At 41.2% G+C, this 23668-nt stretch overlaps 2 protein-coding genes across 3 annotated transcripts; one reads left to right on the top strand and one right to left on the bottom strand.

The window, feature by feature from the left end:
• Positions 1-255: 255 nt before the first annotated feature.
• st13 (ST13 Hsp70 interacting protein) lies at positions 256-8562 on the bottom strand. 2 transcript variants are annotated; one of them, XM_086185469.1, is made up of 13 exons: positions 8322-8562; positions 7820-7959; positions 6668-6716; positions 6456-6546; positions 5820-5893; positions 5618-5684; positions 5451-5535; positions 5244-5354; positions 2622-2724; positions 2362-2478; positions 2235-2283; positions 1979-2067; positions 256-1437 (listed from the first exon to the last, which is right to left on the bottom strand). In XM_086185469.1, exons 2-13 carry the CDS (start codon positions 7927-7929, stop codon positions 1303-1305), a joined length of 1080 nt encoding a protein of 359 aa, XP_086041595.1. In that variant the 5' UTR covers positions 7930-7959; positions 8322-8562; the 3' UTR covers positions 256-1302. The 2 variants fall into 2 exon arrangements, with proteins under 2 accessions (XP_086041595.1, XP_086041596.1); XM_086185470.1 differs by having other exon boundaries at positions 2235-2280; positions 8322-8556.
• Positions 8563-10715: 2153 nt separating this feature from the next.
• Positions 10716-21681, top strand: xpnpep3 (X-prolyl aminopeptidase 3, mitochondrial). The gene is made up of 11 exons (XM_086185676.1): positions 10716-11059; positions 11209-11322; positions 11858-12045; positions 12244-12463; positions 13130-13314; positions 13722-13784; positions 16488-16601; positions 16705-16790; positions 16880-17063; positions 18453-18573; positions 18799-21681. The coding sequence occupies exons 1-11, from the start codon at positions 10993-10995 to the stop codon at positions 18963-18965; spliced, it is 1509 nt and encodes a 502-aa protein (XP_086041802.1). The 5' UTR covers positions 10716-10992; the 3' UTR covers positions 18966-21681.
• The last annotated feature ends 1987 nt before the right edge of the window (positions 21682-23668 follow it).

The following is a 23668-nucleotide window of genomic DNA, read 5'->3' as shown; positions in this document are numbered from 1 at the left end:
TAATTATGAACAAATCAGTTATTCAGTAAGAGGCAGTTTCTTGCATTTGGGATAGTCAGCTTTAATTAATATTCACAGCTTTAAAATAGATTTACCTCTTCAACCCATATACAAGAAAACAAAACTCAGAAAACCACAGAGAGCGGAGTGATGGTGGTGACAGGTTGAACGAGATGTCTGCAGTTGTAACGAGCATGAGCTCCAGAGCAAAACCAAACCTGCTTTGCGGCAACAGGTTTTTATTGTGAAGTCCCCCCCCCCCCCCCCCCGACAGGGTCAAACAAGTTGTCTTGAAACATTTGTGATAAGAACGGAGAAGAAAGTGTCAACAACTGTGAGTTCAAGAAAGAAGACTGGTAGCTAAACCTTTATAACTTATTAAATGGCTGCAACAGGAATCATTAGTGTCTTAATGCAGCAGCTCCCAGTTGAGCTTTTCCAGACGCGAGTTAAGTACCAACAACCATGACAGCTAAGACGAGTCAGAGGAGCTGTCTAAATATCAGACCTGACTTCTAATTGTCTGGTTGCTCTGTTGAAACTCTGGCCATGTTTACATGCATGACAATATTCCTCTATTATTCTGAAAGTTATATAAAATATTACAAATTTGATCAAGGATCACATTAAAAAGCACATTCTGGTTGGATCTTCTGAACTGGACCTTTTCAGATGAAGATGTGAGATATCTACATATGATTTTAGGAGCTGTCATTGGACATGTATACGACGGTTCAGGACCCGCATCCGGCTAACTTTTCTCATGTGAATTTGGTCAATATGTGGGAATCATTGAAATCCAAACTTTTTTTTTTGCGTACTCCATAAAGGGCCAGGGTTTATTAGTAATGACGTCATACAACTCATAGCCCCATCCCTCAAAACAGCGGACTGCGCCCAATAATACAACACTGGATGCATCTGGGGAAGCTAGATGAGAGTCCATCTGCTTGTTTGCAGTCTATATGGTAGCATTTAGCTAGCACCTTTATGCACCTGGCTGTCTAAATCCAACCGTACTATACCAATTACATGACCCTTATCAAATTCAGAATATTGCTCTTTCCCTAATAATAATAATAATAATAATAATAGTGGAATGTCAGTGTACATGTAAACGTAGCCACTGTTAAGTGCTGACAGTCTGATTAAGGACATTTTAAAAGTTAACCCAGGTTTTCCCAGTATCATTGCCAGTAACTACTCGCCCACACCATGGTTTGAGGGGTGGGCACACAGTGAACAGCTGTTGAAGAAAGTTGTTGCACCACACATCCGTTCTCCACTCCAGTCGTGTCCCATCTACGGCTGCGGTGGAGCTCCAAACTTGGCACTCAGCTTGGTGACGAGGGCCATGATTTTAGGGTTGTTCTGGTACTTGGCAATGTTGGCTGGGTTCTGTGCAACATCCTGGAAGGCAACCATCACCTCAGGGTCCTGGACAGTAACATGGGAGGCAAACAGGGTTACATGGTGTAGTTCAGTCCTGTTCCGCTCAATTTGTTCTCTTCAAAGTGATATTGTAATCGAGCACCACTCTTCCCACTCAGCCACTAACAGAATTCAATGCTCCAGCATACTATAATGCCCCATTTGTGTCAGCAGGGGACGCTGTTGCTCAGCAAACGTGACAGTTGACTTAACGTGGTCTTTTACAGTGCTTCATATTTCTGACTTGATTTGGTTCTAAATATGAAAACGCACTTATAGTAGTCTTGGAAGACCATAAGACATCACTGCTGCAGACGTCACGCTCATCAGACAGCATTCACCACAATCGTGACAGGCAGTTGTTTCCACTGTTTACACATTTCCATCAGATGACTAACTTGGGGCAACACAACCGACTCTCGGCAAGGAAGAAAAGCATTTCTCAAAATGGACAGCAACTGTTTTGAACATGTACAGTTTGATACGTGGCAGGAAGCAGCAGAACTGGTGGTGATGTACATGGTGGTGTGTGCAGCAGTGAAGTCACCTTCATGGCGGCGAGCAGCTCAGGGTCCTTCAGGAGTTCACCGAGACCCGGCATGCCAGGAGGGACTCCACCGGGGAATCCAGCAGCACCTGCAGATGTGACATCATCAGTATTACCTCTGTTTCTCAGTGGATGAGATGTACCTCTCGGATCCTACTGAAACAAAATTACGCACTCGGATCAAATCAAATAGTGTTTTCACAGGACTTGTCCTCTACATTTTCTCTGGCAAACAAGCATTCCCCCCCTATCCTACCTGGAAAGAATCCTGCTCCTTCTCCAAATTGTCTGGCTTCCTGCTCCTGCTGGGAAACAAAACATTGGTGAACATTTTCAATACACCGTTTAATGCAGGGATACGCTTCAGTCCTGCAACAGCTCACCCTCTGAGCCCGAGCGTTCTCCTCCCTGGCTTTCTTTATCCGCTCCTGTTTCTCCCTGATCTCCTTCTCTTCCTTTTTGCGCTCATATTTGCGTCTGTGCTCTATGATTTTGTTGGCCTGAAAACAAAGGTAAGCATGACAAGAACATCATATGGGAATCCTACTGGGGTCGCTGTCTGTCAAGACTGATCAAACTGTAGATTTCTGAGCTAATACATGATTCATTACCACAAACACGTGTTTTGAGTGTTTTACTGTACCTTAGGCTGCACCTCCTTCAGCATTGCGCTAGCATCCTCATCATAGTCCAGTTTACAGGCTGTGGCCAGATCCCTTGCTGCCTCCTCCCAGTGGCCCAGCAGCCTGCAGCAGTACACAAGTGACCTCAGTGGCAAAGACTCTGGTACACTTTCACCATGCAGGTTCAACCACAAAACATCTTGGCTGTCACCCAGTACTGAGTCACATATGCATCACACGATTTGAACAAAAACCAAAACAAAGCAAGCAGAGGGATGTCATCCATCTGCACCCCTCATGTTTTGAAAAGACAGTTAAAAAAATAATGAGCTTCATCAATAAATGGTGGCTCCAATGTTTCCATCAGTGACTCTTCGCCGCATAGTTTTTAAACTTTCAGGCTCATGCTCTTGGGTCTACGAACTAAAAATACTTCAATAGCAGGTGTGGTATCTCAACACAATCTTTGATGCCACTTTTCTTTCACAAATTAAAAACTAAATGTTGCAGAGAAAAGAAAGACCAAGTAAACCTTCCACCTTCTCTTCCAAAAGTAGAAAAATCTGGAGGGGAAAAAAAAAAAAAAAAATCCAATTTCTCACAGAAAAACAGTGACACGAGAAAGTACTCAACAGTATGCTTGCTCTTTTTCTCAGGTGAAAAAAAAAGTCCTAGAAATATAGGATTAAAGTTGTTCGCATACCAATTTGCTGCGTGTCACTTAAAAACACTGGTGGGAAATTAGATTTCTCATTGTTTTTAAATATGTTCACACTGCAATTTGGGTGGAATAAACCTTTTAAACCATGGTCCTACAAATGCTGTCCTTTTTTGCTGTCATACACATCCGTATGTGGCACTGTCTCACACACACACACACACACACACACACACACACACACACACACACACGTGTCTCTTGTATTGACCACTAGATATCTGGGATGCATCAAAATCCTGAAATGCTGCTCCACTGCAGGTTTGCCAGTGATTCGAGGATTTTGTGGCCCTGAAACCACTCAGCAACTGGAAAATGTAGAGCTAAATCATACAGTCAAAGCAATGACAAATAATGATAAACATATTTGTACAGCACCTTTCAAAAAGCAAGTTTACAAAGTGCTACACAGACATAAAACACAATTGATTTATACACTGCATGAAATCAAAACAAACAAACAAGATGAGACAATAAAACAAATAAAAGCATGGGTAAAAGAGAACTCAGTTAAAAGCCAACCTATAAAAGTAGGTTTTTAAGAGAGGACACTGAGGCAGCTTGTCTGATTGCTAATGGAAGTGCATTCCACAATAGTGGAACTGCGAATGCTCTGTTTCCTCTGTCATGAGCCTTGTTCTGGGAACCGTGAGCAGCAGCTGATCAACAAATCTAAGAGTGCGGGGGTACTGGGTGAGAATGTCAGTGATATATGATGGGTTAGGCCATTGAATGTCATTGAATGGCAAGGCCTAAAACAAACATGACATAAAAACATACAATGACATTTTAAAATCAATTCTGAACACCACAGGTAACCAGTGCAAAGAGGCCAGAATAGGAGAAATGTGCTGATATTTCTGTGCCCTTGTGAGAATTCAAGCTGCAGTGTTTTGAACGAGTTGGAGACGATTCATGGATTCCTGTGGCAGTCCGGAAAATAAGGAGTTACAGTAGTTAAGATGGCTGGAAACAAAAGCATGAATTAAGAGTTTGAGCATTACTGAGTGAGATAAATTACATGATTTTGGCTATGTTCCTAATTTGACTGATGGCTGTTTTGGTAATATTCCTAAAATATTTAGAAAAACTCAAATCGGTGTCAAACACGACTCCCAGATGCCTGACCTCATGCGTACACTGTTTACTCACAGAAGCAAAGGTCTGGGTTACAGAATCCTGCTGTGTTTTGGGACCAAACACCACAAAATAATAAAAAGTTACTGGACATCCAGGCCTTGAAGTCTGCAAGACAGGCTGTGAAAATGTTAACCAAGGTGAGGTCTGAGGGATTTATCAACAGGTAGATTTGAGAATCATTTGCATAAAAATGGAAAGAGATGTTGACGTTGCAAATGACCTGACCCCGTGGTAATATGTACAGAGAAAAGAGTAAAGGGCCAAGAATTGACCCTTGAGGAACACCACATGTAATATTTGCATGACTGGAAAAGACATTGCCCAGAGATACAGAGAAGGTTCTGGTACTGCGGTGTGACTTGAACCAATCGCGAGCAGTCTCGGTCACACCCACCAAGTTTTCCAGTCAAGCAATTAGAATGTCGTGATCAACGGTGTCAAATGCAGCAGACAAGTCTAACAACACCAGGACAGTAAAACAGCCAGCATCAGAGTTCATCCTAATATTAACAACCTTCAGAAGTGCAGTTCCAGTGCTATGGTGACAACAAAAACCAGACTGAAACTTTTCAAAGAGCGAGAGTTCATTCAATAAGGATTAAAGCAGAGAACATACCACCTTCTCCAGTACCTTGGCAAGAAAGGGTAATTTAGATATAGATCTGAAATTGTCAAAATCATCCGTGCCAAAATTTGGTTTCTTCAGCAATGGTTGCACAATCGCCAATTTAAAAACTGAAGGGACGACTCCCAAGGATAAAGACTTGTTAAACTGCGGGTGTACCTGTGAGCTTTCCCCCTCCACTTGTACGGCTGTGCAGAGTCTGGGTTGATGCTGATGGCACGGTCACAGTCCTGGATAGCTGCATTGGGTTTCTGCATCTGGATGTAAACACTAACATAAAGTGAAAATGATCACCAACAGTGCAACAAGCAAGCATTTCAATGGCACTCATAACATTCAGGAATAAAACAATGAAACATTTCTCACCTTGCCCTCTTTGCATACATAATGGCTACACAGGGGTTGAGCCTGATGGCTTCGGTGAAGAGATCCAAAGCTTTCTGAAGATCTCCTACCAGAAACAAATCAGAGGAAATTAGGATTTGAATCCAATTTTGAGTTCTATTTATGTGGAGATTTAATGTCTGATCAACCTTCTCCAAGAGCATTAATGGCCTCTATCTTTTTCTCATTGGCCTGGTCCATCATATCCTCTGTCACCTGCAGAGAGAGAGAGACAGGGGAAAAAAGGGACACACACACACACACACCTTACTTTCATTTCTTTCCCAAGGTGGAGTTGCCTTCATAAACTGCTTTCTACTTGACAGAATAAGGGCTGAGTAAACATTTTACCTCGACATTGTCAAACTGCCCCATTTCCTGAGGCTCAACATTGTCTGGTTCGATGACTCCCTCTTGGTCTATTTCTGAAAAACCAAACAGTTTGGGTTCATTGTGTATCCATTAGGTAGCAGTAGGCACTACGAGTGTATGATAGAGGGATATCCCATTCCTATAAAGAGAGCCCCACTCTACACAAAAACGATTATCAATGGGTCACAATATCTGACCGATTTCAAAACATCTTGCCAAACAACGACAGTTGAATAATAGCCAACTGGCTAACACTGACACATTCACAGAGATAGAGGAATAGGTGTTGTCTTTTCAAATTAAAATAAAAATGAGGCTGATGATCATAAAATGTCTGATTATATTCCTGTGTTACCTTTAAACAATCTTTGTAATTATCCACAACTAGAAATACTGAGTTGTGGTTGTATACCTCAGCAATGTGTGACCTTGATATTTGACCGCCAAAATCTTTTCAGTTCATCACCCGTTTTTGGTGGACACAGTGAAGAAATTCCCTTAGGCTGTTCCCAAGACGTCACCCAAAGGGTGTGAACCTTCAAGAACTTTTCCATTACAACAGTCTTGTGACCCTCCATCCACAGCTGTGGTGTCCCGGTGTCAGACACAGTTTACCTATTTCACTCTCGTCACTCTCAGAGAGTGCAGGGGACTCAGGCTCCGGGGGTGAAGATGATGTTGGGGAGGGACCACAAGGACATCCACCCTACAAGCCAGATAGCATTAAAATTCAAGTGGAAACACTGTTCAACTTCTTATAATTCCTGTGAACAAATAAAAAAAGGTTAACCGGAGAAATGTTTATGATATTAATATATGATAATCACCTGGCATGAATCTGCTGTTCGGGAGAGTGGAGGGATTGTTGCTCCCATGCTGTAGTACAAAATTTTGAGGGGGGAAATAAATAAGTTTAATGAGCAACTAGATCTCCAATAGTCATTTATAACAGTGATAGACTAAATAATCGATCAGTTGAGTCGACTGATGGCAATTTGTCATATGATATGAATGTATTTATCTATTTCGTTAATCAATTTAAAATCCGAGAAGTTCAGCAGTTTTCTTTTTCTCATTATCGTCAAAAAAAATTTCCAGGTCCAAAAACGCACGGGTAAATAACTGCCCGCCATAAAGAACACAGAACCATCTGTTAGTGATTGACTCATAAAACCAAAGTATTCCTGCTGCAGGCCAATACTCTGATATGAATTGTTCCCATGCATTGTGATGTATATCATTCCAATGAAATAAATTTAGGAAATTTTACTCGCAGCTCAGTTGGAAAAGCTTGGAAAAACCAGTTATTTCCCATTTAATACTACCACAATACTTGAATTTGGAAAAAACAGGAAAAATATGTATATTTACTTGGACTTGCAAAACAAACAGACATAGATATATTAATACTAATTATCTATATCTGCTGATACCGATGATGTTTGCTGTGGATAATATTTTATGTACCCAAAAGCAGTGGTAGGCAGTGCGAAGTTTTGTGGGCTGCTGACTAACATTATAAGTCATTGTTTGTACATACATGGGTTTGTGCGGCTTCCATTCCATGAACTTCTGTTAAAGTGGACAGCCTGACCCAAGCTTAAACCCTACCCAATTGACAGATAAAACTTGACCTGTTCCTAGCATCAGTTTGCAAGTAAAGTACAATTTTAACCAGGTATTCATTAATTAGGTTTCACCTTAGGACCTGTCTGTGGTCCCCATGAGCCCTAGGGTTCCTAGGGTTAGTGTTTGTAACAGAAAAGGTCTCCAATAAGTAACAAAAACAAGGTACTCTTACTCACACTCTCACAAACACAAACACACCCACATACATACATTTCTTGGAGAGGGATGGGTGGGTCTGGGCACGTGGTTAACTTGAAAACATGTGTTTTGACTTAAATGATATGGTTTCCTACAGATAATAAAGGAATCTCATTGCTAAAGTCTCAGGCACATGACATGAGACAACCGACCTCTGCAGCCAGGTGCGGAAGAAGCCCATCTCAGGAAGGTGCAGGATGGAGGGATTGGATTGGCACATCTGTATGAAGCCCTTTAACTCCGTCACTTTTCTTGAATCCATGATCTTCCGTCTCGTCAAACACAAAATCCGCTGCGTTTGATAGAACAGGGAAGAACTTCAGCACGGCTGGCTTTGTTTACGCGCGTGCTTGCTAACGATGCTGTTCAACTAGCATGCTAACGTGCTTAGTGGTGAATGTACGTGCTTAGTTGCACTTTATACAAATACACTGGGAGTAATTCCAGCTCTAGCAAATTCAACATTACACTACAGGCGTTGACGGCTATTTCCGTATGCAAGCCAGAAGTTTCGAGAAATGTGAATCCATCTCTGGGGTGCTGACTGTAACTGACGCATGATAACGTCTTTTAGCTAGCTGCAATACACCCGTGATTAATGAACAACTCTTCACCGCAGCGGTCGTGAACCCCAGTAATACAAGCGAAACGCACCTGTTCGAAGACTGGCTGTTCAGAGCCACAAAGAAGGGATGCAGCTGGTTTTTACTAACACAACGGTAATCCACTGACTGAAAGTGGTGTAGCTCCAGAATGCTGAAGTTGGCGTCCGGTTGGTTGCTTTTCAATCTTTTTTTCTTTTTTTTTTTTCCGGGCCGCCTTAAAGGTGGTATAACGCCAGTAGAGAGCGGTGTTCAGTCGTTTTGGGCTCATTACTGAACTGCGCAGTTGCGTTGAAACCGCGGCGGTGTGCGTCTCCAGTCGAGCACATCTGGCACAGATTGGATTACTGAGAGTAACAATATCGAGCTGTCCATGGGGATGCAGCCCTTGAATTGAGACATAGTTTATGTTTTGGGTTCTGATTAAAATCCCTTTATTGTTTTGTTGCATTTTTTTTTTATCATTTTAATGTATTTCTCCCATATGTTCTATAACATATGTTCTGTAAATCTAAAAGGGTGTCCTTGGTAGTGTCGGTTTGAACCCTCTGTGAGTAGTGTTTTATTATGTTTAATTCTCATTTTGCCTTCCGAAATTATTTTATTTTTCAGTTCGTAAATTGGCTTGAAAACGTCTGAATACCGCCACTTACAGGCGTTATCCACCTTTTAAGGTGGACCAGAAATCCCAATAAGAAGCTGTGAATCGGAAGACAACTTCAGCGTCGACGCACTTGAATTTTCGTTCAGGCAGCTGGTCAGGCAGCCTGAGGCTTGGCGAAGAGCCCTGAGCTGAATTTTATTATCAGGGGAATAAAATGTTGTCATTAAGTGATCTGGAAAGTGTGTCAGGTGTACATGCACCTCGAGTAAAACAAATGTTTTGTTTGTCCAATTGCGAAGAAGTAATTGAGAAATTATTTGGAATTATAATCACAGGCCTTGTGTCACCAATGAAGTCAAAGACTTTACTTCTGAGATTGAGCGTTTAATCTTGCAATCGAACCAGCTGTTAGAGATATATTAAGTCCATGTTAATGAAAACTGTATCTCCCATGAATATTGCAATGATATTATTTATCACTTTTTTTTTTTGGACTGCATTTATATGCAGCTTTTTTTGCAAGTTTAACATATATTTGACATGTTTTATAGGAAAAATTACCTGGGAAAAAGTACTTTATTTCTTTGTAAAATATTCTATAGAAAAATGCAATGAGGGAAAGAAAAGACTATGGCTAAAATAGATCTAGATAGAGAATGGACATTATCCCGTTAGTCGTCACTGAATGAAAAATAATAATAAAAAAGCTGTAAAGACACTGGAATCAAGTATTCATGTGACAACAGGAAAGAAAATTATAGATATAATTTTTTCTTATATATATAATTTTCTTTCCTTTTTGACATCAATGTTCACAGTCTTGATCTTTTTGTACTTTTTAGTTCTATTGTTGTTTATCTGGATCTGCGTTATTTGGAATTTTTCAATTGCCATCTTAAGTCCATCCATCCATTTTCTTCCGCTTATTCCTATCAAGGGTTGGGGGGGGCTGGAGCCTATCCCAGCGGCTACGGGCGAGAGGCGGGAATCACCTGGACAGGTCACCAGTCCATCACAGGACCAACACATAGAGACAGACAACCATTCACACTCACAGTCACACCTACAGTCAATTTAGAGTATCAATCAGCCTCGTCCTCTCTTGATGTCTTTGGACTGTGGGAGGAAGCTGGAGTACCAGAGAGAACCCACACAGGCACAGGGAGAACATGTAGACTCCACACAGGAAGATACTGTGCTGGAGCCGCGGCTCGAACCCTGAACCTTCTTTCTCTGAGGCGACAGCTAACCACTGCACCACCCTGGCCATCTTAACTTTGTCGAAAATTTTGAAGTTTTTTTTCTTAAATATTTTTGTCCTTATTTACAATATCCATTCTTCTTCCTTTTGTAAATGCTGCTGTAACTGACTAAATTTCCCCTGTGTGGATTCGTAAAGTATTCTTAGTTTAGTTTTGTTATTCTTACATGAAATGAAGTTTAAGATTGGCGACCCGTCCGGGGACGGCCGCAAAAAAGTATATAGAACATCTAAATCAAGAAAAATACAAGATATTTCATGGCATAAAAATAACTAGATTAAGGGAAAAGGTTATGTCGTATGGTCTCAAAAGGAAAAATAAAATAAAATTGCTTATTTAAGTTTTACATAGAAAATTGTTTATTAATGCACAATAACAAATAGTAATAAAATGGAAACATGTATTGGTAAGATGTTTAAACGGGGCATGAATTTGATAAGGAAATCAAAGGGAAAAAGTCGTCTGAAAAGCAAAACTCAGGGCAAACTTTTTTATAGAACTAAGAAGAAAATCGGAGCGTTCTATTAGACTTCTTCAAGTGACCTGTGGAGGGCAGCAATAAGAATTTGCTGCGTGTAGACGCGCCGGAAATCGAAAAAATGAAGAAGGAGAAGCAAAATACCAACTGTCTTGAATGAATGCTGTAAGCTAATGTCAAAGCTAATGTCAGTCGTTTAGCTGGGGCCACAACGAGTAACTCCGTGATTATTTGTAGACTGTGGAAAGTGGGAACAATATACCTCAAGGGTCTCTGTAAGTATTCGGAGTTATTTTGAGACGCTTCTGTCAGTGGCTGCTCATGTCGCCTGTGGACGACGGGCTCCAGCGCTGACCCGTGTCCTCGAACCGCGGCTACGATGTTGTCCCCCACCAGCGCCGCGTTCAAGGCTGTCAGACTGCTGCCTCCCCACCGCTGGAAACGAGGTGAGCTCAATTTATATGGGCATGTATCGTAGTTTAAACAGCTTTGAACCACGAAAGTGTTTTGTCACTTACCGGCCAACGTAGACAGCAGCAGCAGGGTGATGAAATAGAATTAATGGTCATGTTTAAGAGTTGTGCTGTTCTTTTAGGATGCCTATGCAGGAACATTTCAGTGAAACCTGGAGGCTTGAAACCAAAGACAGTTCCTGCTCGGTACCTGGGCCAGCCCAGCCCTTTCACCCACCCCCACCTCATCAAGCATGGTGAGCACTGTGTAAACTATGCTAGTGAATAAACACCTGACATGGAAAAACCTCCAAGGATATGATCAGATCAGGCCTACTTCTGACTGCCAGTCCAATTTTTTTTTAATTTTTTTTGTATACAGTTAAATTTTATGCTTTCTTGACAGCTTAAAACCACATATAATTATGCAAATATTTTCATTTGGAGATTGAGGGTTAAGGTTTGTCAGTCTGGATGCTCAGGTGTCTTTTGTCTTACTTGATTCCTTACGTTTGTGTCTGGAAGCTAGGTTGATGTTGACTGACACAACATATCTGATGTCATTGTAAGTAAAAGTGTGGACTTTAGACAAGTCTTGAGTTTGCTGATACAAATCTGATTTGCTCAGAGTCTGAACAAGGCCCAAAAGAAAACAATATTACAGATGACAGGTGCCGTCATCTCCAAATTGCAAACACCTGTTAATTTGATCATTATTTGCAGCATGATACACTGTGCACTACTATGCTGTTTTTTTTTCTATAAAAATGTAGGTGACGATTTGCTTCACAGGTGAGGTGACTCCAGGCTTGAGCCAGGCTGAATATGAGCTCCGCAGACTCAGACTGGCCTCACTTATTGAGGCCCACTCTGCCAGGCTGGGCCCGTCAGCCTCCTCCAGCACCCATGTGGCCATTGTTTTGTCCCATCCAACCCGCTACATGACCAATGACATCCCTTACCCCTTCCACCAGAACCAGGTGTGTATTTCTTTCTTCATCCTCAATTTAATATAGTTGGGAAGGAAATAATATACTGTATTTTAAAATAGTATCATTTTAAAGCAAAAAATATTCGTGGCTAATCTTTTATTTATCACAATTTCCAATCAAGATATTAGTTATCTGTAATTTTATCATGGCTTTGTTATTAACCCTTTGCCCTATTTTTTTTGACAGGATTTCCTCTACCTCAGTGGCATCTTAGAGCCTGACAGTGCTTTGATTCTTTATGGGAAAGGACGACCAGACCAGGCTATCCTCTTTGTTCCCCGCAGAGATCAAGGCCGAGAGCTGTGGGACGGGCCGCGCTCAGGGAAGGATGGAGCAGCTGCTCTGACTGGCATAGAGAGGGTTCATAGCACAGATGAACTAGGGGTTGTGCTCAAGAGCCTGAAAGGTGAGTGGGTTAGTGTGTGTAGAAGGAGGAGGTCCATTGTTGTCCTTGTTCTCAGCTCCTCTGGGAAGTTTTCAACTGTAATCTTTCAGGTGGACGCTTGATGAAATAGGAGTGGCAGTGTGTTCTGAATAAAATATCAGGAGATGGTCCTGTGGATTAAAAGGACACACTGACTTTCACTGACTAGACATGGACATATGGAGTTTGTAACACCTGGAGTCCATTCATGAGGACCTCCATTTGGTTTGTGAAGATCCTCTGGTTCATTTTTGGTCCAGCTTTTCCTTGGGCACAATGAAAACGTTGAACTTTAGCTGCAAATGTTGGATGGACTGTGGCTAGTGAGCTGGCAAAAACAAGCTAACACGCTACGAGTGAACTAAATATCAGCTTTTGCTCCCTCTGCCGCTATCCCTGAAGTCTTCCGAGTGGGTATTCCACATGTATATATCACTAAGTCAGCCACTCACACAAGGGTCGTCAGCAAGCGTTTCTATCATTTTGCAGGTGTTAACAAATTATTGTAAGTCAGACCCCATTATGTTCTAAGAGGAACAATGAGTTAGAACTTGAACTGTACTTCCCCCCAGAAAAATCCCCCACACAGGACATAACATTAATTTTGAGTAGCTGAAATCTTTTTTCTCTACTGTCATCTTTGTTCAGGCGCTACGTTTTGGTATGATAGTTCTCAGCCGCCCAACCCTAAGCTCCACCAATCATATGTGGGTGCTGTGCTAGAGGCAGCACCGATGCCTTGCACCCTCAGGCCTCTCATACACTCTCTCAGAGCCCTCAAGAGTCCAGCAGAGGTGGCACTCATGCAAGAAGCAGGTCGGATTACAGCACAGGTTGGTGTTTAAATGATTTAAAGTGTAGTATTCTAATAATTTGATGCAAGTATGTAATATTTTAATGTTCTTGCATGTTACAGTGTTTCTTTAATTGTTCATTGTGTGGCTTCACGTGTAGCTAGAGCTTATTAGGACAGACCTTGTCAAGTTAGCAGCTTGGGACGCTGTCTCTCAGAGATGAGAGACTGCGTACCTGCGTGGAATCAAAGCCACATCACATGTGACTGGTCAATACTAGTTTGACTATAACACAAACCAGAGAGCATTTATCCCAAAATATTTCCGTGCCCACAGATTCTGGATTCACATGATCATAGAAATTACTCTCAGTTTATGCAGCAGTGTATTTTTACTTGGCAGATCCATTTGTGGGTCAGGTTTATCCAACTCAATTTTTCTTTCAGGCTTTCAGGAGGACGATGGCTCTGTCTCACGGAGACGTGGATGAAGCTGTGCTCTTTGCTAAGGTAAGTGAACTTGTGGGAAGCTTGGTCCACCCTCTCTTTTAAGACAATTGCAAGTGTCAGTTTCAGAGAACCCAACACTATTCTTCATTAGGATGTGACGTGATTGACCAATTGTCTGAACTTATTTAATACTTTCACCATTATACACTATGTTAACATCTGCTGTTTACATTGTGCTCATTGAGGATGATAGTGGTCACTCACAGAACAATCCAGAAAAATGTACATTGTTCATGCGTGACTAGTTACCCCTGCCGAGGAGGTTATGCTGTCATGTTAGTCCGTAGTGTTTTTGAGTGTCAGCTGGGGATGGGAACAGATATCACTATCGCATTATATCCCAATACTTTTTTTTTTCTTGATACAATATCAATACTCAACCTCTTAATATTGTTTGGGTTTTCCAAATAACATTTCATGTTTTAGACGGGTTGTAAATACAATACAATACACAAGTTGTGTGTGTGTTTAGTAGGTGTCACAGAAGAGGAGCTATGTTGTGCAGCATTTTCTGAAGTGGTCAAGAAAATGGCCAGTCAGAAACCAGCATGCCAGAGAAACCTAAAACAACCTTGGCACGGTGGTGCAGTGGTCAGCACTGTCCCCTCACAACAAGAAGGTTTCGGGTTCGAGTCCCGGCTCCATCACAGGATCTTTCTGTGTGAGTCTCCATGTTCTCCCTGTTCCTGCGTGGGTTCTCTCTGGTACTCCAGCTTCCTCCACAGTCCAAAGACATCAAGAGGGGACGAGGCTGATTGATACTCTAAATTGACCGTAGGTGTGACTGTGAGTGTGAATGGTTGTCTGTCTCTATGTTGGTCCTGTGATGGACTGGTGACCCGTCCAGGGTGAACCCTGCCTCTGGGATAGGCTCCAGCCCTCCTCCTGCGACCCTTAACAGGAATAAGCGGAAGAAAATGGATGGATGGATGGAACCTTTGCACACCTTGTCTTGCCACCGTTGGGTATTAAAGGAACACAACCAAATTGGAAATACACCTAGCAGGACACCATACTTGTTCCCATAGAATATCACAACATATCATAATATTATGTAGTATTGTGATGGGTATCATATTGTGAGGGCCTTGCCGATATCCACCTGTAGAGTCAGCAGAATTATGTAAAACCTACCTGCTCAATTCTCAATTAAAATACCAGATTTGCAATTTTCGGCATGGGGCAGGTTAGTATCACGATTTATATGGGCAGGAGGCAGGCCCAGGATGAGACGAAGAAAGTGGAGGATTGGCGTTGCCATATCTTACAGAATATTATTAGGGTGCGCAACTATGATATACAGTATATTGGTGTTCTCTGAGTTATCAAGCTAGATGGAAGGATATTGAGAAGAGCCTGAGTTGGGCTTTACACTTTAAATCATTTGGACAACTTAAAAATGCGTTTGGATTAGAAGATGGTGATTTATACAGATATATTTACAACTTCGAAACTTCTGTGACTCAGAAATTAAGAAGGAAATCTCATTGGAAGGGAATGATGTGATTGAGGTGTTAACAGGTGCTTATGAGCAAATTCCTTCAAGAACTGTCTTCAAACTGTATAGAGGTTTACTGAAGCAACAGAGAAGAAATACAATGTACATGAAAGCGAAATGGGAAAAAGAATTAAATGTAGAGTTGTCAGAGGGGGATTGGCACTCCAGGAATAAGACCAAACACACTGCAACAAGCTCCAGAAGATTGAGGGAATTTGGGTAGAAAAATTTAATTTATTTTTTATTACTCCAAAGATTAAAAATAGACAACTGGGTGAGCAACAATATTGTTGGAGACAGTGTGGGCAATTGAGTGACAACCACTCTCAATTTTTTTGGACATGTAAGAAGATACACACTTGGATGGGATCCTAAGAGCCATGGAGAAAACTTTGGGATATGATTCCTAATGACCCCTGAGTTATTTACCTAGGACTGATACCAAAGGATGTAATAAGTAAAGAGGACATACACATTTTGCGATCAATGGAACAAATTAAATACAGCTTACAATTTAAAACAGAGCTGTATTGTGTAAGATGGACAAAACGGCATCATCATGTAAGACAGAGTGCCCCCCCGTATTCTTGTGTTTTTCTATGTCTGTTTTTGTTGCTGATTTTTATTACTGATCGAAAATAGAAAAATAAATTTAAAACAAAAAACTTGGCAACAGTTTTGTTCGTTGTGGTGGTGCAAAAGCTAAATATGGTGCTATGGTGTAATATACTGATATTTACATTGCTGTCATAGACAATGTTTACAGATGTTGACATTATCTTTTTAAAAAGAAGTTTTTACTATATTGGATTTGAAAATATTTTTCCTTATTTCCAAAACAGTGGAACGGTCAATAAATCTTTGTCCCAACAAGTTACAGTTTTAGGCTACTTTTACAACTTTTAGCAAGTGTATGACTCAGTGAAAATCCAGTTTAAAAAAACAATAGTAATAATATCTCTTAAAAAGCTTGCGCCATAGATGAAAATACTCTGAATGACAAGGTTTTATGACTAACATTGTGTTTTTAAGTCGATTTCAGCTCACATCACGGGAAAAAAATTCAAACGTCCTGACTATATTCTCGCTGTCCAATCCATAACATGTGATCTCAGTGTAAAGCATCTTATTGCAGAGATGATGACCGCGAACATTAAGGTTTTGTTATTAAAAGGTCATTTCATTAAAGTTAACTTTTATTCCAGTTTGATTTTGAGAATCGGCTCCATGGTGCCAACTTCCTGGCGTATCCGCCTGTGGTAGCTGGGGGGAATCGAGCCAATACTCTCCACTACATCAACAACAACCAGATTATCAAGGTAAAGGAAGGTGTGACTGCTCCAGCATCAGACCGGTCACATAACCAGCCTGAGAACGATGCCGACTGAGCAGCAAGAACTCTTTTTCTCTCTCCTACGCCAGGATGGTGAGATGGTTCTGCTTGATGGCGGCTGTGAATACTACGGTTATGTCAGTGATGTCACTCGAACATGGCCAGTGAATGGGAAGTAAGTTTGACCAAATAATCTCAAGATGACATTTTAGTGGTATTGTCCTGTCATGTCAGCACAGCTCAGCTTGACCTCCTTCCTGCCAGATTCAGTCCTCCCCAGGCGGAGCTGTACGAGGCCGTCCTGGAGGTGCAGCTGTCCTGTCTGTCTCTGTGTTCTCCCGGCATCAGTCTGGATCACATCTACAACACCATGCTGGCTCTTCTGGGACGCCAGCTCAGACGACTGGGCATAGTCAAGGCCAGTACCAGTGGTGCTGATGTAATAAAGGTAACAATCATAAGGAATGATTATCTGGAGGGCAGAGTTGGAATATCAAGACAAATCTTTTATCTGAATGAGAAATATGTAGGTGGCAGCTTGTTAACTTATCTTAGTGTAAAGCGGGGAAATGACAAACAAACACAAAGAGGAAAAACTAATGGCTTCTAGACAAACACTAATTGCCAGCCAACCATTACAATACAGTACAGAAAGTCAGTTTAGTTATATTGGCAAATAACAAAAATAAGTGTCTTCCATCGAAAGAAGCATGTTAACATGTCCACTCACTCACTCTGTGACCTCTGCAGTTGTATGGCTTGCTGCCTTAGTTGTAAACCCAATAAGGCCTTAACGGAGTTTCATTCACACAAGTGTTTCATGGGTACAGATAAATACCATAGCTCCGTAATTAAGTGTTCGATTTCTTCCGTGCTCAGAAAAGCTGGTGTCAGTTTGTCCTCTCCGAAGGTTCAAGTGCAGTTTTCAAAGGGAGCAAAACAACAGCAGGTTGAGCCAATTCCAGACGATAAATGTGAAACCTGATACCGTCATTAACAGAATTTCTCTGAGCATGATGGAACTTTGGGCTTTGGACTTCAAAGCTAAGTGAAAATTGCAAAAAAAAAAGGAAAGGAGAAAAAAAATAAACTGGAAACGCACTGCAGCGACTGCAAGCAATGTTGGATAAAACTCCGTTGTGCAGTTTTTGCCATTTTCGCTGTGTAGCTTGACATCATATTTCATTGAGTGTTTTTTACTAAGGTCTTTGAAAGTATTAAATTTAATTTTTTTGGAAGAAGTAATGATTTAAGATTTATCTTTTTGTTTGGTGTGACAAGATGTTTCCCCAGCTACAGCAGCTGGCAGCTGCTCTCTCAGCACTGGCTTAAAAAAAAGGAATGAGGACAATTTAAGACAAATTTAAACCAAGTGTTAACTTTATGAAAGCTAACTAACCGATCAGATTTAAATGTGGAAAAGAACTCAAAGCACTGTCAAATATAAACTATGAAACTAAAAGCTACATGCCGTATAATTGCAATGTAATTTTTGAGGGAAAATCACTGAGACAATTACATTATGTGAATAAAACCGTTGAAAGCTAAACAGATACATCGGGGCAGGGCTCCTCTGTCCATCCTCCCTCTAGATGCAGCTTCCATTTTCCACCCACAATGCACTGTTTTGTCTTGATTCCAAAATTAGTTCCTACATCAAGTTCAGTTATATTTTTACCTGCAGTGGACCAGACCATGGTTCGCTTGGACACAAACTTAGTCCTAACTTTCCTAGAGGACTATGGTCTGATTGTTTGGTCTGACAGTAGTGCATGTGGTTGGGAGAGGACATGATGATGGATTTGTTCTTATTCTATTTTTTCACTGACCATCCAAGGCTGCTAGGCGGTACTGCCCCCATCATGTTGGTCATTACCTGGGCATGGATGTCCATGACACTCCTCAAGTGTCCCGCTCACAACCTCTACAGTCAGGGATGACCATCACCATAGAACCAGGTAAGAAATAGCATGTTACCACATGTATAGAATGGTTTTCTGTTGTAAGTATTGTATCTCATTTGTGTACATCCAACCATGGTAGAGCTCTCTATTAAAAAATAATGTTGTTTTTTTGTCAATCATCAGAATCTTTATCGTCTTCATGCCACACTCTCTTCATGGCTCATGATAGGTCTGCTTTCCTACTCCCCCACCCCTCTTTTTTTCCTTGGGTTATCCCAGGGTTGTATATTGGTGAGGACAATGATGACGCCCCGGAGCGTTTCCGCGGTCTGGGTATCAGAATTGAGGACGATGTGATGATACGGGACGAAGGAGGCCCTCTGATTCTCTCTTGTGATACGCCAAAGACCATTGCTGATGTTGAGCAGACCTGTGCCCAGAGATAGGGCAGGGAGGGACGGACAAGTGACCACAAGAGCCTTAGCAGCCATGGCAACGTCCCGGTGGAGAGGACGTCCAGGTACATAACAGACGGAAGCACATTGTAAAAGCAAGTCCTCAAAAGTGTAGAGATGTGACATGGATGATCATACACCTAACATACCTCTGCCTTAAATAGTGAAAGAATCCAGCGCAGATTGTATTTGAGGGAGACATTACATTGATCGATTTTTGATCAGTACTGTCTACATCACTGCATTGGCAAAATTCCAAAACAGAAACTCCAACAAGCAATAATGGTTTATCCTCCCGCCCCGATGATTATGAAGAGTCCAGACTCAGTTGTGGGTGTTTAGGCACACATACAGTAGTTCTCAACCTGAACAAGTCACGACCTTCTCCTACCCACTCCCTCGGCTGTTTTTACCACCAGACTGAGTAATGACTTCCATTTTGGCTTTCATGTTTACCTCCACATTTATTTAGCCAACTGCACCATCACAGTCAACATGGGATTTACATCTAAAAAGAACAATGAAAAGAAATCCATTCTCATTTTACTGCGGTAACTGGGCCTGTTGGCGTGTAAAAATAAGATTATATAGCTGATTATTAAAGGTTTAAGATTAACCCATTTCGACATACAAATGCTGTGTAAAACCTAAGGGGTTTCTGAAAAACTGCCAGCTCTTTCACACAAGTCTCCCTTCAGTCCAGACTTTCGGACTTTTCACTTTCATCCAAACCAAAATTAAAGGTTTGGTCATAGTCCTCCTGAAATACGATCCGTCTTCAGGCAGAGCACGGTATGGTTTGCTTAAGGTGTGAAAGGAAACAGACTAAATACAGGAAGTGAAACAAGCACCATTTAATTGGCACACAGATCCCGCTGACAACACTGAGAAGTGAGGAGGGGAGAGGTTGTTTTTTTGTTTTTTTTAAACTTGCACAACAAGTGCATAAACAGGAGGAAAAAGGCAAGTAAAATGCTTTGAAGTTCGATACTTTTACGTGGCACCACAGGTCCTTGTTACTAGAACGACAGTGGAAAGGGAATTTGTTTATACAAGCTAAGATTGTGACAGCAAACCAGACCAAATTAAAGATGATAATATGTGGAAACTTCTCCCCTGAACCAACCCAAATCCACCAAAACTGAAGGCGTTAAAGCGACCTAAAATTTTTCGAAATAAAATTAACATCCACTTAAACCTGAACTTCTCAGACTGTTGCAGAGAGAAGCATTAAATAAAAACCAAAAAAAAGCTTAGGCGTTTTAGGCTTTTCTTTGAATTGACTTGTCTTTGCCCTATTATTCATTTAATACATTTTTTGAAATTTTAAAACATTGAAAATGATGTTGATGCTGCATCAAGCATAACTGATATATCACATCAGTCTAAATGTGCCAAGAATTGTTTTCACATTGGCAATGCAGAAACACTGCAACTCACACAAACTCAATGAGATCTATGTCCTGACGAATAATAATCACTGGAACAGGCAGTTGAATGTAAAACAGTACAACAGTGCCAGTGTACAAATCTGATTTTATATAAAGTCACACAATCATTTGCTGAGCCCCAGGATTTATAGTGAGATTCCTGCATTGGTGCCGTCCCCCATATTGAGAACCTTTGTTGTACTGTACATGCAGCACTTCCATCATATGACCACACGTTACGGCTCCTCTGACACATAAGTGGAGTGTGTATACCGTTTGTGACGATGCTGTCAGTGCATGACCACTGAACCATCAATCCAAACCTTGAACCATTGTTGGCCCAGTATGCACCCCCCTGAAGACCCAGGAGTTGGATTCAATAACCACGTGTGCACCTCTTGAACTCCTCCCTAAACCATGTTTTCCGTATTGCCACCATCATGAGCCACCTGGCTATAACTGTATGTTTATTAATACCCTGGAAACACATTCATGTCACCAATGCAATCAAATGTTAATAGAAAAATGTGTGTGTGCTTGTGGGAATGAAATTTGTCTTTTCAGCAGAAGAGAAAATGTGACCTCCTTTTAAAGAAAATGATCTTAATATGTATTTAAGAGCATCACTATTTAGTCACTCAACTAATAAATTATTTTTGCTTTAATGGGGTTATGAATGATGGCTGACCTGATGTGACAAATTATGCTGCATTTGGATAAGCCTGCATATATCGAGACTGTAACACAAAAAAAATGTAGAGAGTCTCCCTGTGGAGGGCGTCGCTCCAACAGGAGGGGGGGTTTCCTGGAGGGAACCTGACTCGGTTCTGAATGTACAGCTCGTCAAAGGCTGGAATCAAGGATTTTGCGAAGAGGGTCTGGACGAGAGGAAGGACCAACACACGTGTTTGAAATCATCACAGGGAAAATTGTGCAGAAATGTGTCTTGACACGCTCATGCTGGGATTCTCTCATAATATTTTTTAAATTTTGAAAATGGAATCCTTAATACATGCAACTGGCATCAAAGCACTGCTGTGCATCCGACTGCATTCCCTTTCAGGTCACATGTGTGATGTGAATTGCAGTGTGTTCCTAAATTCCCCACTGTCTTCAGGTTCTAAAGCTGACACAAGGAGAGGGACGGAATCATCTTCAAGGAACGTTCCAACTTTTTTTAGGACGAGCTTTTTTTGCTGTCCTTCTCAGAGCCATAAAAGAGGGTAGATGCTCTTCTCTCCTCTGTTGTGCATCAGGGAGTCTGTTAACTGAGGTACGTGCCCCCTTAAGTGTATGCACAATTTCATCAGGGTATGTCCCCCCCCCCCCCCCAAAAAATCTGTTCTATTTTTCTTCCCCATCTGCACTCTGCAAAGACCTGCAAGGATCTTGGTTTTCCAGAAGTAAAACTTGTCATCCTCTCTTAAGTGTCACCCATGATTAATCATGGCAATCGCTCTTCAAGTCAACAAACATTTGTTTTGAAGTATTTGTCGCAAATCACTGCACCCATATACCAAAGTAGTTTGGCTGTGTAAAAGATTCTAAAATTATGTCTTGCAATTTTATGTTTTTTTTTCATAATGAAGGCTATACAGAATATTTGTTACATTGATTTAGGCACAGACTCTTTTTGTGAAAAGTGTGTGACTTGTGACAGAGTTATGCTACAGTCCGTCCACCACCAGTCATTGTGCTAAGCTAACTAGCAGTCAGCTGGCCTCTCTTGGTCTCAGCTCCCTGATGCACAGAGGAGGGAAGGGTTTCTGTCTTCATGTCTGAGTCTTGGGAGGAAAGCAAATACGCCGAAGTCCCAAATAATCGGCGTGCTCCTTAAAATTTAGGCTTCATCGTCCTTAAGAGTGACAACAAAGAAACACTCCAACTCCATGAAAAGGTGATCAGTGCAAAGACGCTGTATTTAATACACTTCGCCTCATTGTAGAACAATGGAAGAAGAAGGACAAATAGAGCTCCAAAGATGTGAGCTTCTCGCCGTGCAACACTTTTCTCAAAGTATGACGATGTGATGTCTTAAATCAGTTACAGGGAGTCGTCCCAAAATTTTAAATGAGGTTGTTTTTTTTGCTGAACATAATTATAACTGAAACGTGAAACAGTTTTGTAACGGAATTTGTGAACAGGCTCCCATTTTAAAAGAAGACGCAAAGAGGAAAGGAGACGCACACGTGCTTGCCGAAATTCTGTGTCCTGCATTTAAAGATCCACTTTACCACACCAAGAGTTCAAAGCAAACTGCAGATGGTGTATCAATATCAAAAGTACATAATGTGCAGGAGTGCTACTTTGTAAGTGTGACGTGAAGTACAATGAATTATATATAATAGTTTTACATTTTGCTGCTATGTTTCTAAGAGCAGTTGTGCTGTAAAAAGGTTCATACATCATTTTATGAGAACAGGCCACACATTTGGGTAAAATGTTCATGGTCATACATTCCATACTTTCTTTGAATCATCTGTTCACATGGGAATTAACAAGCATAAGCTGAACTGAAAGTGATGACAAGCTACACGGTTTATTATTTTATCAGTTGATCTTAATGGAACCACATTTATTCTCATTTATTCTCTCAGGTTTTTGTAAAGCAAATTGAAAGGGTTTTCTCTTTTTCAAGCCTTTTCCAGGTATGAAGCTGACTGTCAACTGATCATATTAATACACACAATCGGGAAGGTGCAGCACATTGTAGTTGAAGTATCAACAGTAAAAGTACATATTATACAGAAATGGTCGTTACTGAGTGTCAAATGGAGATAAGGTACAATCAATTGCATAGAATAAAAATAGAGGTGGTGCAGTGGTCAGCACTGTGGCCTCACAGCAAGAGGGTTCCAGGTTCCAGTCCTGGCTCCATCACAGGATCTTTCTGTGTGGAGTCTGCATGTTCTCCCTGTTCCTGTGTGGGTTCTCTCTGGTACTCCAGCTTCCTCCCACAGTCCAAAGACATCAAGAGGGAACGAGGCTGATTGATACTCTAAATTGACCGTAGGTGTGACTGTGAGAGTGAATGGTTGTCTGTCTCTATGTCTTGGCCTCTCACCTGAAGGCTGCTGGGATAGGCTCCACCCCCCCGCGACCCTTAAGTGGAAAAAAAATGGATGGAGAATAAAAATATAACCCAGCAAAATGTAAATACTGAATGCATGTTTTGCTCTGATACAGGTTCATAGGCTTTTTTTCCAATACATTTTCAAGACCATACATTTGCTCAAAAATCTGCTGACACATGAAAAATAAATG

This window comes from Aulostomus chinensis, chromosome 18 (genome assembly GCF_037954235.1).
Source record: "Aulostomus chinensis isolate RoL2024-O1b breed Wild chromosome 18, RoL_Achi_v1.0, whole genome shotgun sequence".
Classification (NCBI taxonomy): Eukaryota; Metazoa; Chordata; class Actinopteri; order Syngnathiformes; family Aulostomidae; genus Aulostomus; species Aulostomus chinensis.
The sequence above is the reverse complement of the archived record's forward strand: the minus strand, read 5'-3'. Positions and strand labels throughout refer to the sequence as shown.